This window comes from Mandrillus leucophaeus, unplaced genomic scaffold (assembly GCF_000951045.1).
Source record: "Mandrillus leucophaeus isolate KB7577 unplaced genomic scaffold, Mleu.le_1.0 Scaffold332, whole genome shotgun sequence".
NCBI lineage: Eukaryota > Metazoa > Chordata > Mammalia > Primates > Cercopithecidae > Mandrillus > Mandrillus leucophaeus.
In genome coordinates, this window is record NW_012103499.1 from 1,720,453 (window position 1) to 1,739,017 (window position 18,565).

The window sequence follows — 18,565 nt, forward strand, 5'->3', positions numbered from 1 at the left end:
GAGGATCACTTGATGACAGGAGTTTGAGACCAGCCTGAGCAATATAGCAAAAAACCTCCATCTCTGCAAAAAATTAAAAAGTTAACCAGACATGATGGTGCATGCCAGTGGTTCTAGCTACTCGAGAGACTGAGGTGGTAGGGTTGCTTGAGCCCAAGAGTTCAAGGCTGTGGTGAGCTATGATTACACCACTGCACACCAGCCTGGGTGACAGAGCAAGAACCTGTCTCTGAAAAAGAAAAAAAAAAAAAAGAAATTATATGACAAAAAGACAAAGACATAGAACCAACCATCAACCTAAGTGTCCACCAACAGATGGTTAAATAAAATGTGGTATGCATACACCGCGGAATACTATGCAGCCATAAAAATAATGAAATGTATTTTGCAGCAACATGGACGGAGCTGGGGGCCATTATCCTAAGTGAAATAACTCAGAAGCAGAAAATCAAATACCACATGTTCTCACTTATAAGTGGAAGCTAAAGATTGGGTGCATGTGGACATACAGAGGGGAATAATAGACACTGGGGATTCCAAAAGTGGGGAGAGTGGGAGGGAAAGGGTGAGGGTTGAAAAATTAACTATTGGTTACAATGTTGACTGTTTGGGTGATGGGTACACTAGAAGCCCAGACCTCACCACTACATAATATATCTGAATAATAAACCTACACATAAACCACCTGAATCTATGTATAAAAAAAGAAACCATGAAAAAAAAATCCAAATAGTATTTCAAATGTGTGTAGGCTATGGTCCTTTTCTAGGCATATCTAGCCTTCCTTCAGTATTCCACACTAATCACACTGAATTGTAATGGCTTAGTTTTCCATATGTGTATGTTTTAGTTCTATAACTGGATTGAAAGCTAGTTGTGTGGTCCTAGATAAATTATTGAATTTTGCTGAGCCCACTTTCTTTATCTGCAAATTAGAGATAATACTTTGCAGGGTTGTAGTGAGGATTAGAAATAATGCATCCAAGGTGAGTTTAATTAAAAAGTAGTTACTTTGTTTTTGACTTCTGGCTTTAGCAGTCTATGTACATAGGAGGTGTTTGTATTTTTATAATATTCCAAATGAATGACTATACTAGCATCCCACCCAGTTTAGATATTTATTGAGCATATATGACACATAAAGCACTGTTCATAACCGTAAAGGCCTGGTGAGCCTATATTATTCAGATATGTTTCTTACATAAACCACATGCTGCTTTTCATCTTTAGCAATTTTCTTAGTCATCTGTTTCCTCAGTCTCTTAACACCTTGCCTGACCCATTAGTAGGTGCTGAATAAATGTGTGAGCTGAGTGGAATAATTTAGTAGGAAAAGAGAAACACAAATTGGATAAAACCTGGCAGGCCACGATGAAAATGATTAACAGGTATAAAGTACTTTGTACATTGGGAGATCAGGAGACATTAATTTTGATTAAGGTATCTGGGAATGCCCTGTGGAGTAGGCAGATTTGACCTGGGCCCCAATAATAGGGGCTGAGGCAAGGAGCTTAAAGATGGAAATAACAATGTGAGTTAAGGCTGAGAGGTTGAAGTAAACACGGTGCGCTTTGTTATCAGGGAGTTATTGGTCGGGGGGAGTGCAGAAGAGTAGGGTAAGTGAATGGGTACAGATGGGAAGAAAAAATGTCGTTGATCCTACATTTTGAGGATTTTGATGTGACTCGTCACTCTTTATAGTTTAAAAATGTTTCTGAAAAATACTGCTTTCAATATGGCCTGAGGCATCCTTGGGCTGAGTGGATCTGAGGGATGGCAGGGGTCGGGAAAGTAGCGGGCCAGCGATGACAACTAGCCTGTCCCTGAAGAAGGCCGGGAGTGGCAGGATGGCCGAGACCTTCCGCGGCACAAGAGCACTTAGTGGCCAATATTTGCCCCGAGGTGAGGAAGGAGTGTCTGCGAGGAGGCGGGACACCCTTAGCAGCTCAGCAGGCAGCAGGAAGCGGCAGAACAACGCTTGTAAAGGCCTGTCACCCACACTGGGTGGGCAGCAGCGAAGTCCTCGGCAGCCCGGGTGTTGCCTTTGAGGGAAGTCGCAAGACCCAGCTCCGCCCAACAGCATCTGGCCCTGCGCCCCTCTCCCCGCCCCTCTCCTCACCCCTCTCCCCGCCCCGAGTCCCTCGCCCCGCCCCTCGCCCCCTCTCCCCTCTCTCCTCTCCCCGCCCCTCGCCCCTCTCCCCGCCCCTCGCCACTCGCCCTGTGCCCCGTGCTCCCGGTCTGGTTCAAAGCTCCCTCCCGCCTAACGTCTTCAGCCCAGCCTGGCTGCCCTTCTTCCCTGCGGAGGGAGGGCCTGGGCGGTCGGGTTGGCGGGAGGGAGGTTACCTTTCCCGGTCTCGCTCCGGCCGCCCGAGCCGGAGAGAAGCAGCGGCGAGGTCTGCGGGCAGCATGGCGGGAGCTCCGTACGAGCGCGGGAGGGGCCCCGCGGCAGGGGAGCAGCTGCAGCAGCAACACGTCTCTTGCCAGGTCTTCCCCGAGCGTGTGGCCCAGGGGAATCCCCAGCAAGGGTTCTTCTCCAGCTTCTTCACCAGCAACCAGAAGTGCCAGCTTAGGCTCCTGAAGACGCTGGAGACAAGTAGGAGCCATGACCTGGAGGCTGGGGTTCGTCCGAATGGGTCTGAGACCGGGTGGGCGAGGAAGGGCCTGGGCAACACCTGGCCAGCGGCTGCAGTTTCAGCCTCGGGGCTGAGTGAACCAGGTTCAGCACAGAGTCTAGGCAGATAGGGCATCATGGGGGCTGGGTTGGGCGCCTGGGGCTCAGTTTTCCCACCAGAGGAGGCGCTGAGACCCTTTTCGTCGCTGTTTTTGGCTTGGGGAATGAGTTTGTCTGCCCTTTTTTGTCACTCACTGTTGTGACACATCCTCCGATTTCTTACATAAGTTATGCAGCCACATTGTGACTTCAGGGTAAGGGTGAGGCCGAGTTTTAAAGAGCCAGCGAGGTTAATTAAGGCATACAAAGTTTGTAAAAATGTAATTAAAGCATACAGAGGCTGTAAAAATGTAAAAACAGTTTTGCAAACCTGTCCTTCCTTGGAAGGGGTTCTTAGCCTTCATGCATGAATGGGCTTCACAGCGTAGAAATCCCTGAAATGGTCTGTGAAATCGTGCGTGTGTGTGTGTGTGTATGTGCCTAAGTGCATTTCTTTTTCTTTCTTTTTTTTTTTGAGACGGAGTCTCGCTGTGTCGCCCAGGCTGGAGTGCAGTGGCGCGATCTCGGCTCACTGCAAGCTCCGCCTCCCAGGTTCACGCCATTCTCCTGCCTCAGCCTCCTGAGTAGCTGGGACTACAGGAGCTCCCCACCACGCCCTGCTAATTTTTTGTATTTTTAGTAGAGCCGGGGTTTCACGGTGTTAGCCAAGATGATCTCGATCTCCTGACCTCGTGATCCATCCGCCTTGGCCTCCCAAAGTGCGGGATTACAGGCGTGAGTCACTGCGCCCGGCCCTAAGTACATTTTTTTTTGTGGGAGAGAGAGTTAATAGCTTCATTATATTCTCAAAGAAGCCAACGACCCCACAAAGGTTAAGAACTGCTGTGGGTTAAACAGGAACACAACTGCCCATTGACAAATTTCTCTCCAGTAGCAGAGACATTGCACTAGAGAAGATTTCTTAATTCCTTTACATTGACATAGACTTAGTGTACATTCAGATACATTTGGAAAATTAGTCTTAAACGTACTTGTCCCAAAGCAAGGTTACTATTTTATAGTTGGTCAGTCACAGTTCAGAAGTCAACCACGGAAAGATTTTCCAACCTTCTTGGGATTACCTGCTTGTAGAGACTCAGGGAGGTAGGAGGGGGAAGGGGAGGCGAGGGTAAAAGGGGAGAGAATGATGATATTGTATTTACTATACAAATATGTATTGAGTGCCTCCCAGGTTTTGGTGGGGGAAGTAGAAAGATAGCACCCTGCCTGGAAGGTGCTTCAAAGTGGAATAGAGTGGAAAGAGTGTGGGTTGCAGAGTTAGATGTGGGTTCAAATGCGGATCCCTTTCCTCAGGTGTGGAAGAGTGACTTAACTTCTCTGATCCTCACTGTTCTTATTGTAAAAAAAGAGAAGGGGAAAAATACCTCTTTTAGGGTTGTTGTGAAAAATAGATTTTATGGGACTGGGTACGGTGGCTCATGCCTGTAATCTCAGCACTTTGGGGAGCCAAGGCAGGGGGATCCCTTGAACTCAGATGTTTAAGACCAGCCTGGGCAATATAGGGAGACCCTGTCTCTACAACAAATAAAAAAATTAGCTGATGTGGTGGCTTGTGCCTGTAGTCCCAACTATTTAGGAGGCTGAGGCAGGAGATTTGCTTGAACCCAGGAGGCTGAGGCTGCAGTGAGCTATGATTGCATCACTGCACTCCAACCTGGGCAACAGAGCAAGACCCTGTCTAAAAAAAAAAAGTATTGATTTTATGAATGTAAAGTACCAGCATATCAGGAGCTGAGCTGAATAAATGGTAGCTGTTTTTATAGTGGAAGGGCCACACAGTGGAGGAAGAGTAGAAATAGATAGGATGTGAGGAAGGTGGGGTGCTGAACATGAGTCCCAGTAGGAATCAATGGACCTCAATCTTCCAAGGGCAGGGTGGCTGGGAGGGCCTGTTGGTGGTATTAAAGTGTCAACCTGCAGCTTTAAAATCCTGTCCCTGCGTGGGGCATGGTGGCGGAAACCAGTCCTCATGGGAGACTTTTTTTTTTTTTTTCCACCAAAACAATTTTATTCTAAATATTGCTGCAGGTCCTTTTTGAAGTACTAAACCAAGGTGCTGCCTGCATTTGTTTTTTTTTTTTTTTAAGTATGAGGACTACAGACTTTTGAAACTGTTTTAACTTTGTAAAATTCTCCTAGTTGCATGAATAATAATGTGCTTAATATGGTACCTGCTACCTGGTATTCACTCAATTAATAATACTTATTGTTAACAATAATTATTCTACTGTGAACACTCTTGCAAGGGGCAGGTTGGTAAAGCAGTAACCTATACCTGACTTTCTCATCTCACATTTCTTTCGCCTATTTTTGTCTTCAACCTTTTTTTTAAACATTAGTTTCTTTTTCACTTTTTTTTGGGTTACGTCATATAATTGGCTGTGCATTTATACTCTCAGACAAGATGCCTATGGGAAAAGTTAATATCAGAGGCATTTGGGTTCCTCGTACTTTCCTGTAGTAGTCACGGGCCCATAGAGTCTTAGATGTGGAAGGGCCCTGAGGAATCGTCTAGGCCTCCCTGTCCCCTTCCAAGGAAACCTCTGTGCCATTGCTGGCCAGATACTCCACAGACCTCTACTGGAACACAGTTACCTGTTCCCTGAGGCTCTTTCAATCTACTGTCTATTGTTTCACCAGCTTTAACTGTTGGAGAAAAATCCTTTCTCTTACTGAGCTGAAATCTGCTGCGTGTAACTTCCATACTTTGGTCCTTGTTCTGCCCTTTGAAGAAATATTAACTGAATCTAGTCCCACATGGCACCCCTTCAATACTTGAAGCTACTGTGGTCCTAGTTAAGTCTTCTGTCTCCTTTCCAACCCCCTAAATCCTTTCTTGCTTCTTACTGGGAAGTAGTCCTGTAGTACCCTAGTCACTATCCCCTGTGGAAGAGCTTCAGTGGCAGGTCCCGTTTAGAACGTGGTAGTACTCAGCATGGGACATGGTGTTGCCAGTATGGTCTGACCAGGACAGAACAGTGTGGCTACTGGCTTCCCCAAATCTAGGTACTGTGCTGTTTTTTCCTTTTTTTTTTTTTTTTTTTTTGAGGCGGAGTCTCGCTCTGTCGCCCAGGCTGGAGTGCAGTGGTGTGATCTGGGCTCACCGCAAGCTCCGTCTCCCGGGTTCACGCCATTCTCCTGCCTCAGCCTCCCAAGTAGCTGGGACTACAGGTGCCCGCCACCACGCCCGGCTAATTTTTTGTATTTTGGTAGAGACGGGGTTTCACTGTGTTAGCCAGGATGGTCTCAATCTCCGGACCTCGTGATCCGCCTGCCTTGGCCTTGCAAAGTGCTGGGATTACAGGCGTGAGCCACCGCGCCCAGCACTGTTGTTCACTTCTAAGGAATGTGGCCGTAGATTCCCTCAGTCTTTTGATATATATCGTAATACAACGTGTTTGATCATTTAACTAAACATGAACTTTAAAAGCATAGCTGATACCGTCTAAGATGCTTAGTAGTACCATCTTTGTATTTGTGTTAGTGTTTTTTTTCAGTACAAACTTGCTTTGATGTTAATTTAAACTTGGCCTCTCATGTCAATTTTTACCAATTTTAAGATAAGATTACTTTTTTTTTGAGACAGTCACTCTATCTTCCAGGCTGGAGTGCAGTGGTGTGATCTCAGCTCACTGTAACGTCTGTCTCCCTGGTTCAAGCGATTCTCATGCCTCAGCTTCCCAAGTAGCTGAGACTACAGGCATGTGCCACCATGCCCAGCTAATTTTTGTATTTTTAGTAGAGATGGGGTTTTGCCATGTTGGTCAAGCTGGGCTTGAACTCCTGGCCTCAAATGATCCACCTGCCTCAACCTCCTAAAGTGCTGGGATTACAGGCATGAGCCACTGCATCTGGCCTGTGAGTTACTTTTTGATATCTTACACTGCTATTTGGGTAGTTTAATTGGTGCTACTTTTCCAATTAGCTTACTTAATTAAATCAATATCTTTTTTAGATCCGTATGTCAAACTTCTGCTTGATGCTATGAAACACTCAGGTTGGTAAGTAACTCTTTTTGAACTGCTGCTCTGAGATCTGGCTGCTGAAAACAAAAACCAAGTTCTCTTCTTAAGAGAACTGCTTAGGATTTCTCTGAGGTCACGAAGTCTTTTCCATAGGGTAAATAGAGGTAATTGGCTGCATTGTTTCCAGGCAGGCCTTGTTCTCTTTGGACATCTTCTGCCCTAACTAAAGTTCTTTTTTTTTTTTTTGAGACAGAGTCTCGCTCTTGTTGTCCAGGCGGGAGTGGGCAGTGGCGCTGTCTTGGCTCACTGCAACCTCCCTCTCCCAGGTTCAAGCAATTCTTCTGCCTCAGCCTCCCGAGTAGCTGGGTTTACAGGCGCACATCACCATGCCCGGCTAATTTTTGTATTTTTAGTAGAAATGGGGTCTCACCACATTGACCAGACTGGTCTCAAGCTCCTGTCCGCAAGTGATCCACCCACCTTGGCCTCCCAAAGTGCTGGGATTACAAGCATGAGCCACTGCTCCAGCCCAGCTCATTTTCTAGCTCTTACCATTCACCTTGGGTGATTAGTAAAGACAGTACTCAAATTTTTCTTGTAAGTAATTACCAATCCTGGCCTTTCTGCTACACCAGCCTGAGCATTGTTTTTAATGGAAAAGAACTCTCAGCTTGTTATGTAGGAACCTTGCAGATGTTGTATAACTTTGAGGGGTTTAAAGGAAGTGACTTCTGACATCTAGTTCTTAACATTCTGGCCCAAGGGCAGGAACTCCAGCATACTTGCAATATGGCCATAATCAGTTGAACAAATGTTTTATGGAATCATATCTATAGAATTTGAACTAGGATGCATTTTGCGTACAACCTCCTTATTTTACAGGTGAGATAACTGAGTCCTGAAGATGTTAAGTTTCTTTCCCAAGGTTTCCTATGTGTTAGTAGTAGAGGGTATTTACTGTATGGTGGAGGGTCTCCTGAGTCCTGGCCCAGAGCTGTTTGCCATATACACACTGTTTCTGGACATTGTCTCTTTAATCTATTCTTGCCTTTTAGTGCTGTTAACAAAGATAGACACTTTTCTTGCGAAGACTGTAATGGAAATGTCAGTGGAGGTTTTGATGCTTCAACATCTCAGGTAGGCATTATTGCCAAATTGTTTCCTTCCCTTTAATCCTCTCTCTTGATATTTTTTGAGCATCTTCCACATGCTTGGCATTCTGTTTGGTAGACTTTGTGTAGGACTAAAAAAGTGAATTAGTTATCCTTACTCTAAGGAGTTTACTCTTAAAATCTCTTAAGGAGTTTATAACCTTACAGGAAAGATAAGACATGAACACAGATAATTATAAAATGAGGCAGGCTAAACCATTTTAGATGGGCTTGGTTACCACAGTGATGTGATTGATTGAAAGATGCCAACAGATTCAACTAGAGGATATAAACACCTCCTTAGGGGCAGAGCAGGGGCAGCATGAGCAAAAGTGCATGCTAGGAAACTGCATGGCATGGGTAGGGAATGGCATATTGTCTAGTTTATCTCGAGGGGAGGAACACGTGGGGAATAAGGGAAAATAGGATTGGAAAGAAATGTAAGCCATATGTTGGGAGGCCTTGAATGCTAAACGAAAGGGTTTTACCTTTACATGGTGAGAAGTGATACTGCCTGTGAAAATCTTTCATTAGGGGAGTTTTCTTATCTGTACAATATGGACAATGATTTTATGAAATGATTATTTTATGGAATGATTATGAGAATTAAATGAGATATTTCTTACGGAGTTGCTTATCTTAGTGCCTGGCCCATAGTAAGCATGCAATAAATTTTATTATTAGTTTTAAGTTATCAGAGGGTTTCGACAGAGTCTTGAAGGTGGTAGATAATGTCATGTGATGAGGGTAAATGATGGTGTTATAAGTAACTGTTTCCCACCTGAATGTATAATTCATATTTAACTACACTTAACTGTTTCCTGCTGGATAATTCTATATGTATTTAGGTTGTTTATAGCATTTTTACAGTAATCATGGGAAGTGGCAATATAGAGCAAGGGTAAGAAGTTTAGATTTTGGAGTCAGACTTGAGTTCAAATCTTAGTTTCCCTGCTTATTATCCGTGGGGCTTGGGCAAGTATTTTTCTTCTTCTCAGTTTCCTCATTTGTAAACTGGTAGTCACAATACCTATAGCTCTCAAAATGGCTCTGGATAAGTTCACCCCCTTCCCGGTCCCCCCAGGGTTAAATAGAGTGCACATCTTGAACTTTCATCCTAATTCTCAGCAGTGTTGAACACAGTTGGGAACCCTCTCCTTTTATTTTATTATTATTATTTTTAATTATTATTATTTTTGAGACAGAGTCTCACTCTGTCGCCCAGGCTGGAATGCAGTGGCGCAATATGGGCTCACTGCAACCTCTGCCTCCTGGGTTCAAGTGATTCTCCTGCCTCAGCCTCCTGAGTAGCTGGGATTGCAGGCATGTGCCACCACGCCCAGCTAATTTTTGTATTTTTAGTAGAGACAGGGTTTCGCCATATTGGCCAGGCTGGTCTTGAACCCCTAACCTCAGGTGATTCCCCCACCTTGGCCTCCCAAACTGCTAGGATTATAGGTGTGAGCCACCATGCCTGGCCTATTTTTTTAAGTGAAAATGTTTATTATGAAGTATTCATACAGAAGAGTAAAAAACCTGTATGTCCGCTTTCAGTAATAATAAAGTGCACACCTATGTAACCGCCACCCAGACTAGAGAAAAAGAACATTACTAGGACTTCAGAAACCTGTGTGGTCCTCTTGAATCAGGTCCTTTTCCCTTCCTTAACCTGATTTTTGTGGTAACCATTCCCTGCTTTTCTGAATGACTTTACCATCTACATATACAGTCCAACAGTGTGTTATTTAGTTGACTGCTTTTGAGCTTCATACATGATATACTTTGAGTTTTATGTAGTATTTTGTAGTATTATGAAATTGTGTAGTAGATAGTCTCCAACTTACTTCCCACGTTCAACATTAGTGAGATTCTTTCTTGTCATTGTGTGTACCTCTCTGGTTTATTCAGTTTCCCTGTTATATAGTATTTATTCTGTTGTGTATTTGTACTACAGTTTACTTTAATATTGATTGTTTCCAACTTTATTATTATGAACAATGCTGCTATAAATATTCTTGACCTTCACTAGTGGTACACATTGCAAGAGTTTCTCTAAGTATATGCTCAAGAGCAGAATTACTGGGTCATATAGTTTGTGTACACTTGACTTCAGCTGTTAATGCCAAACACTTTCTTTGGTTTCTAGTATGCAGCATTCTTCTGGTTGCTCCTTTGCTAGTTTACTTTCCTCTGCCAGCATTTAAATGTTGAAGTCCCTCAATCCTTGGTCATAGAGCCCCTTCTTTTCTTACTCTGTACTCTGCCAAGGAGGTCTCATCAGTTTTCTGGGGTCAAAGCTCATTTTTAAGAACTCCACATTCCATATATCCAAGTGCCCATTTAACATCTCTACTTGAGCATCTTTTTATTTATTTATTTATTTATTTATTTTTATTTTTAGTGAAAATAAATTTTTTTGGGGACAGGGTCTTGCTCTGTTGCCTAAGCTGGAGTGCAGTGGTGCAATCATGGCTTACTACAGCCTTGAACTCCTGGGCTCAAGCGATCCTCCCATCTCAGCCTCCTGAGTAGTTGGGACTACAGGTATGCATCACTGGATCCAGCTAAGTTTTAAAATTTTTTGTAGAGATGAGACCTCATTATGTTGCCCAGGCTGGTCTTAAACTCCTGGCCTCAAATGATCCTTCCGCCTTAGCCTCCCAAAGTGCTGGGATTACAAGCGAGAGCCACGGTTCCCCGCCTACTTAAGTGTCTTGAAGACACTTTAGACTTGAAATGTGTGAGTCCAAATTCATGATTCCCCAGTGAGGATGGTGCATGAATACATCCTTAATCTACGTACTGCTATAGTCCAGAGAGAAGAGAAGGGAGAAGTTAGTCACTGGGCGAGGCAATTGGAGCATGTACACTTAGGACTGGGACTTGTCCCATGGGTAGATGTGCGGCCAGTGGAGAAGAGTGGATAGAGATATTCCAGGCAGGTGAGCTTGTCGGGGAGAGGTGAGGTCATGTGGGAGAGAAAATCGAGTCTATGAAAGGAAATTTTAGAAATCACTGAACTTCTTTTATTTTGGTGTCTCCTAGATAGTTTTGTGCCAGAATAACATCCATAATCAGGCCCATATGAACAGAGTGGTCACCCACGAGCTCATTCATGCATTTGATCATTGTCGTGCTCATGTCGACTGGTTCACCAACATCAGACATTTGGCGTGCTCAGAGGTGAGTTTTATTGTATTTTTCTCCAGAACACTCTATGCTTGAATATTTTATTCAAGTGTAATTTATTTAAATGTATTCCTTTTCCTACTGTCATAGCTCTACCTTAGTCTTGAATTTCTGTTTTTAACTAACATTGAATACCATTTTTGATATACAGCTAGAGAGATTTAAAGTATATTTTTAGAAGTCTGTTAACTATATCCTGTAAGTCCTAATAATAGTGATGACTGACTTTAATAAGCCATTAGTTTTTTCCTATGGGATACATTTTATAATGTGAAAAAATAATAATTAACATTTACTGAGGGCTATATCCCAAACACTGTTCTGTTTGCACAGATTCTTATTTAATCTTCACAATAACCCACTGAGGTAGATATACTATTATTGTCCCTGTTTTATGTATGTGGAAAGTGAGACAGTTGTTTAGATTCCAAAGTTAGTAAGTGGCAGAGGCAGGATTACAACCAGTATTTTTAACTAGCTTGCCCAGCTGCCTTCCATAGAGTTCCTTGCTTGCCCTAGAGTAAAACATGCTCATTTCAAAAATACAACATGAAAAGATATTTATTACTAAGCACGTTGGATTGCTCGGAATATGCTCCTAGAGAGAGCGTATTCTGCATATGCGTATACTTGGGTGTCATTAATTGAAGAGTTGATTAAAATAATCTAAATCTCAAGCCTATACTTCATAACTTAGATTATTTTCCCTTTCTCTTGAAATTAATATGTAACCCCCCTGCATCTAATTAGAATTCCAATTATTTGGAGAATAGACTGAAACCTGAGTTTTTAAATAGGTCTCTCTCTTGGGTGCTGTGAGAATTAATGCCTTGTAGCTAAAGTGTGTTAAGTACTTTGAGCTCCTCAGAGGAATGAGGCCATAATATTGTAGAAGGAACACGAAGTGGACCATTCTGTTAGCAATGAATTAGCAAAAATGTGGTCAGGCTGCCTGTAGAATCTATGTGGGTTGTTCTAAGACTTTTTCATTCATTAAAGTATAGTAAATCTGAAAATATGTCCTAATTTCAGGCTGTCATGCTCATAGCATGACCGGTTTGGAATGTTCTTGATTCTTTGTGTTTTGTATGGCTTCATTTTTCATAGGACAATCAAGTCCCTAGAGGAAGGTCCTGAACTTATACAGGTTTGAGGGAAGCTGCAAGAGAGATTCGGGCTAGGGTTGGGAGGGTCATATCCTCAAAGTGTCTCAGATATTAATGCATTCCATTTTAAGCTCACTTTGAAACTCAGTTTATTTCAAGAATGCTTTCTTGAAGTACTTTTTAGTAATTTCTACAAGTATTTGTATCTTGTAGAGTGTGTAATTTAACTCTGAGGTCTAGCTCTCTGACCTTTGGTTCCAAAAAGAAATTAGTTCTGTCAGTAAAGCTACAGCATAAAGTTTAGAAAATTTCCTTTGGTAGGCGACTGAACTTTTCCCCATCTCTCCAGTGTATTTGGCATTGTCTAGCATAGCTCATAGATACTTGCTTTTGTCGTCAATAGAGTTTAAAAAGTCCTTTAAGAAGAAGTAGTACAAATACTCTTTTCTCAGACAAAGATGCTAATTTTATATTCTTTTCTAATTTTAAAAAATTGGTTGATATCATAAAGATATATAGAGCATGAGCGTTTATTTTCTTTTTGTCTGCCTTCTGTGTGATAGGTTCGAGCTGCTAACCTTAGTGGAGACTGCTCACTTGTCAATGAAATATTCAGGTTACATTTTGGATTGAAACAACACCACCAGGTAAAAGCTAACATGCAATCACTTCCCCTCCAGAGTGTTATGAGTGGAAATAATGAATAAAGAAATGAAAAGTACATTCAGTATTTGAAATTTGAAAGAACTTCCCATGTGAAAAGAATACAAAGTATGTACCATTTAAACAAAGTAGATGGAATTTAGTTCTACTTTATAATTATGGGCAAGCTATGTGACTCAATGAGTGTGTGAGATATTTTAATAATGAAAGGAGGCCTGGCACAGTGGCTTGTGCCTCCCAGCACTTTGGGAGGCTGAGGCGGGCGGATCACAAGGTCAGGAGATCGAGACCAGAGTGGCCAACATGGTGAAACCCTGTGTCTACTAAACATACAAAAAAATTAGCTGGGCGTGGTGGCGCATACCTATAGTCCCAGCTACTCTGGAGGCTGAGGCAGGAGAATCGCTTGAACCTGGGAGATGGAAGTTGCAGTGAGCCGAGGTCGTGCCACTGCACTCCAGCCTGGGCCACAGAGTGAGACTCCTTCTGAAAAAAAGAAAGAAAGGAGCTAAGATCTTGCACCTGGGATACTTTTCGATGAGGGTGGATAAGGAATGGAAGTGAAATCACAGCATGTCTTACTGTTATTCTAACAATTCTTGACTTCTGTTTTGAATCTACCATAGCATTCTGGAAACAAAAAATGTAAACCCTTTCAGAACAGAGAGTGTGTTGCTCCACAAGTTATGGCTATGTCTCAGTGTACCTGTAAAGGCTGTATAATGTGATAGAAAACCTTTGGCTTAGCACAGACTTGAGTATGATGAGCTTAGCTGAGAGGGATTTGTGTTAACAAAACAAAAACAAAAAACAAAAGAGATAGCTATAAGGCAAGATTATCCTGCTGGAAAGGCTTTGAGATCTGTATTAGATGGATGTGGGGAAAGGAAGTATAGAGCTCATGAATTGATAATGAATGTGAGCAGTTCTGCTCACAGCCACCCTGGGCCTCTGTCCACATTTAGGAGAAAGGGTGGTCAGTCATTTTCTACAGTAAGAGCCTGCTGAGCCAGTTTGTGAAGTATGTGAGCATCAGGATATCAGTTCCAACTAGATGAAAAAAGATACACTAAGGACAACAGGAAGGCCCTTGGTTTTCTGGAGAAGAGAGTAACTCAACTCTGGGGTGGAGGGTGGAGTCACAGTGAGCTACTCAGAGAAACTGTGAACTGAGTGAATCGGAGCGAGAAGAAAAGCCTGCTGCCTGGAAAGGGTGATTACTCTGGACAGTGAGGTGTTCAGCCTGTGCCAGGTCAGCTTATTGATATGCCACTGACTTGTCTTGTGCTGCATGTTTTCTGTGCCCTTGAGTCCCTGCTTCTCTGGTGAATTCTGTGTGTTCTGACTGTCAGTGGAGAGGGGTGGAAGCAGGGTCCACATCAGCACACCCCTAGAGAAGAGGATAATGTGGTTAAAGCATGTGCTGGCATAGCTCATGGATATCTGCTCTTGTCAATAGAGTTTGAAAAGTTCCTTTAAAAAAAAACTGTTACATATACTCTGTTTTTAGAAAAATATGCTAATTTTATATTCTTTTCCAATTAAAAAAATAAGTTGATATAATAAAGGAATAGAGCGTGATTTTTTTTTTTTTTATTCACCTTGTATCTTTGTGATAAGTTTGTGATGCACTCAGTCTTTGAAAGAGAAATTTTCCTCTTTTTACCACTGGGTAGCAGCAGCAGAAAACAAATAGAAATAGCAATAGGACAGAAAATATGTGGAGGTAGTAGGAATGTGGCTGAGGGAGAAGAGTCTTAGAGAATGGAGTTCCTGCTTTTGTACAGCATGTGCCCAGGGAATAGAAACAGCAAGTACAGTTGCTGATTGTAAAATTGCATAGTCATACCTTTATTTTAACAGAAATTTATTATGTCTAAAAAGAAGTAAATCTGTGGTCTACACTTGTGTCTCCTAACCCTGTAGCTTCAGGAGACAAATTTTTGTACCTTTTTTCCCCTGCAGGGGAGAAATTTCCTCTCTTTTTAGCAATTGTTGTTTTGGCTTCACATGGTTCTTTTCTTCTTCCTTTATGCCTGGGGTTTATTTTTTAAAATCAGTGTTTGGTAAAATTCAGGTTGAGAAACACTAGATTCCAATGTGAGTGTCTCCAGCTTGAGCACACTGACCAGGCCAATGAAAAACTGGGAACATGCAGAGAAAACAGATGGTTGTCAGGATGCACAGCCATCCAAACCAGTGTTTGATTATTTTTAGGAAAAGGTCAAGTGCCATTCTTTTGAGTTTTAATTTGGGCCTGGGGAGAAATAAGTGGATTAAAAGCTCTCCAAGAATTGGAATGGCAGGGCCTTATATTTCTTAAATATTTAAATTAGAGTATTGAGAAATTCTAGCCTATTACTATGAAACATTAGGTAAATTATTATCTTAGAACTTTAATATCTGTGTAAAGAACAATCAGGAAAAAAAGTTGTTTAATTTCCACCGCCCTTAAAAAATTAAGGTACTTTCCAAGTTTGGGTGGATATGTGTATGGTTTTCTGTTGCCTCCAGAGAGGACTTACCCTTCTCAAAGGAAAAGTTATGTAGCATTGGTCAACTGAAAAGAAAGAGAGGTACAGAAGTGAAGTGTATTTTAAATTTAATTAAATTTTATAAAAAAGTCAATCAGGACCTTATAGACTTTTTTTTTTTTTTTTTTTGGCGATTTTGCAAATTGGGAGATACTGTTTGGTAGACACTGCGTAGAATTTCTGAGAATGACATCTGCTTATATTAGTGGGAAAGATGAGAAAATAGAGGTCTTACTTATGCCTAAATAATTTTAGGTTGAGCTAAAAATACTCCTTAAGTGTTATGTATCTTTGTTCATTTTGTTTTCTTCTTTGGAATGATAGAAATTAGTAAAATAATATGAGGAAATTAATTTTAATTAATTCAGACATTAGATAAAATGTATTATTTTATGATTAAGTATTTATATAAAATTAGAGCCTCATACTTTTCCTTCTTTTTAGACTTGTGTGCGAGACAGAGCCACTCTTTCTATCCTGGCTGTTAGGAATATCAGCAAAGAAGTAGCTAAAAAGGCTGTTGATGAAGTTTTTGAATCTTGTTTCAATGACCATGAACCTTTTGGAAGGATCCCACATAACAAGACTTATGCAAGATATGCTCATAGAGACTTTCAAAACCGTGATCGGTATTATTCAAATATATGAGCACAATGACATTTTATATTACGGAGCTTCCATCATCATGCAGAAAAAAAAATTTGTTCTCAAGTGAACAAACATATAAAATGTAAACAATCCATTCAATCCAGATAAAACAGAAGATTGTGATTCTAGCATATTATCAGAAAAAGTAACTATGGCAAAAAATGAAACTGCTTTAAACTCCAAGGCAAAAATTGTATCTTTATAGCTAACCATTTAGTAAATAAATAAATTACATTTTTGTATTTTAGTGATTTGTTTTTATTACATGTGATTATTTTAAAATTTGATTAAGAAACCTGTGAAGTGTGCCCTTCCATGATGTTGATAGGTGACCACTATTGGTATTTACGTTAAATGTAAAGAAATATGTACTGATCTCATTGTAGGACTCTTACCGAGCTGTTGTTATGATGAAAATTGGAAATAATTCATTCAGTGGTCGATGCTATCCTTTCCCTATTCTTCTTTTATCATATATGTAGGACCCGTATGGCCTAATTTTCTGGGGACAGTCCTGGTTAGATCTTTTTCTTTTTAATAAAGGCAGTGGTCAAATTTTAGCTCCAGATCGACTGCAAGAACAAACCAGCAATACCAAGAGGACCCACAGACCCTCTGAAGGAAGCAACGGCTCCTGCAGTACCCAGGAGACACCTCAAATACTGTGAATGCCCCAATTGCAGAAGTGGGAAAGGGAGATCCTCCTCTCCCAAGCACACCCCCACCAGTGGAGAAACTGAAGGTCTGTTTGTGGGAGAAGTTTCCAACCTTACCTGGAGCTGAGTTAATTTAGAGAGCCAAGCGAAATACAGGGGGTAGAGGAAGCAGCAGAAAGGCCCAGGGAGCTCGCTGGGTCCCCACACAGCCCATTCCTGCCTGTCACCACAGGAATCCATTGTGGGGGCAGCCAGAGAAGCAGAGGGTAAAACTCCACACAGAGAAGGAAATCTCTAGCTGGACTTTGTAACAATTTCAATGGGGCGAGAAGCCTCCTGGCCAGAACTTGGGAGAGGGCGCAAATCCCGTGTGCAGAATCCACAGAGGGTAAGAACCAAGCTCGTTTCTTTCACAGCTGGGAAGCAGGTAGCCTGGGGCAAGTTTTCAAGCCTGTCTCACCGACCACCTGGAAACAGACTGGGGGCTGTGGTGGGGGGCATGGTGGGAGTGAGACTGGCCCTTCGGTTTGTGTGGGAGCTGGGTGATACTTGTGACTGCCAGCTTTCCCTCACTTCCCTGACAACCTGCATGACTCAGCAGAGGCAGCCATAATCCTCCTAGGTACATAACTCCAGTGACCTGGGAATCTCACCCTCATCCCCCACGACAGTCACAGCAAGACCTGCCCAAGAAGAGTCTGAGCTCAGACATATCTGTCCCTGCCCCAACCTGATGTTCCTTCCCTACCCATCCTGGTATCTGAACAAAAAGGGGATATAATCTTGGGAGTTCTAGGGCCCCACTCACCACAAGTTCTTTTCCATACTACCACAACTGATGCTCTCTGGAAAGCTCCACCTCCTGGTAGGAGGCCAACCAGCAAAAAAATAGAGCATTCAACCACCAAAGCTAAGAAGCCTCACAGAGTCCATTGCACTCCCCTCCCACCTCCACTGCAACAGGTGCTGGTATCCACAGCCGAGAGACCCATAGACGGTTCACATCACAGGATTCTGTGCAGGCAACCCCCAGTACCAGATTGGAGCTGGGTAGACTCACTGGGTGGCTAGACCCAGAAGAGAGAAAACAATCACAGCAGTTTCGCTCACAGGAAGCCACATCCATAGGAAAAGGGGGAGGGTACTACCTCAAGGGAATACCCTGTGGGACAAAAGAATCTGAACAACGGCCTTCAGCCCTAGACCTTCCCTTTGACAGAGCCTACCCAAATGAGAAGGAACCAGAAAACTAACCCTAGTAATATGACAAAACAAAAGCTCTTTGACACCCACAAAAAAATCACGCTAGTTCACCAGCAATGGATTCAAACCAAGAAGAAATCCCTGATTTATCTGAAAAAGAATTCAGGAGGTTAGTTATTAAGCTAATCAGGCAGGCACCAGGGAAAGGCAAAGCCCAATGCAAGGAAATCCAAAAAATGATACAAAAAGTGAAGGGAGAAATACTCGAGGAAATGGAGAGCTTAAAGAAAAAAGAAAAAAAATATCAAGAAATTTTGGACACACTTTAAGAAATACAAAATGCTCTGGAAAGTCTCAGCAATAGAATTGAACAAATAGAAGGAAGAAATTCAGAGCTTGAAGACAAGGTCTTCAAATTAACCCAATCTAATAAAGACAAAGAAAAAAGAATAAGAAAATATGAACAAAGCTTCCAAGAAGTCTGAGATTATGTTGTGACCAAACCTAAGAATAATCAGTGTTCCTGAGGAAGAAGAGAGTTCAAAAAGCTTGGAAGACATATTTGGGGAAATAATCATGGAAAACTTCTCTGGCCTTGCGAGAGACCTAGACATCCAAATACAAGAAGCACAAAGAACACCTGGGAAATTCATCACAAAAAGATCATTGTTTAGGTACATTATTGTTAGGTTATCCAAAGTTAAGATGAAGGAAAGAAT

The 18,565-nt window shown here is 42.1% G+C and overlaps 1 protein-coding gene across 1 annotated transcript; it reads left to right on the top strand.

Moving 5' to 3' along the window:
- The first annotated feature begins 2,214 nt into the window (after positions 1-2,214).
- Positions 2,215-16,362, top strand: XRCC6BP1 (XRCC6 binding protein 1). The gene is made up of 6 exons (XM_011988624.1): positions 2,215-2,593; positions 6,687-6,732; positions 7,752-7,833; positions 10,893-11,030; positions 12,706-12,789; positions 15,784-16,362. Exons 1-6 carry the CDS (start codon positions 2,407-2,409, stop codon positions 15,985-15,987), a joined length of 741 nt encoding a protein of 246 aa, XP_011844014.1. The 5' UTR covers positions 2,215-2,406; the 3' UTR covers positions 15,988-16,362.
- Positions 16,363-18,565: the final 2,203 nt, after the last annotated feature.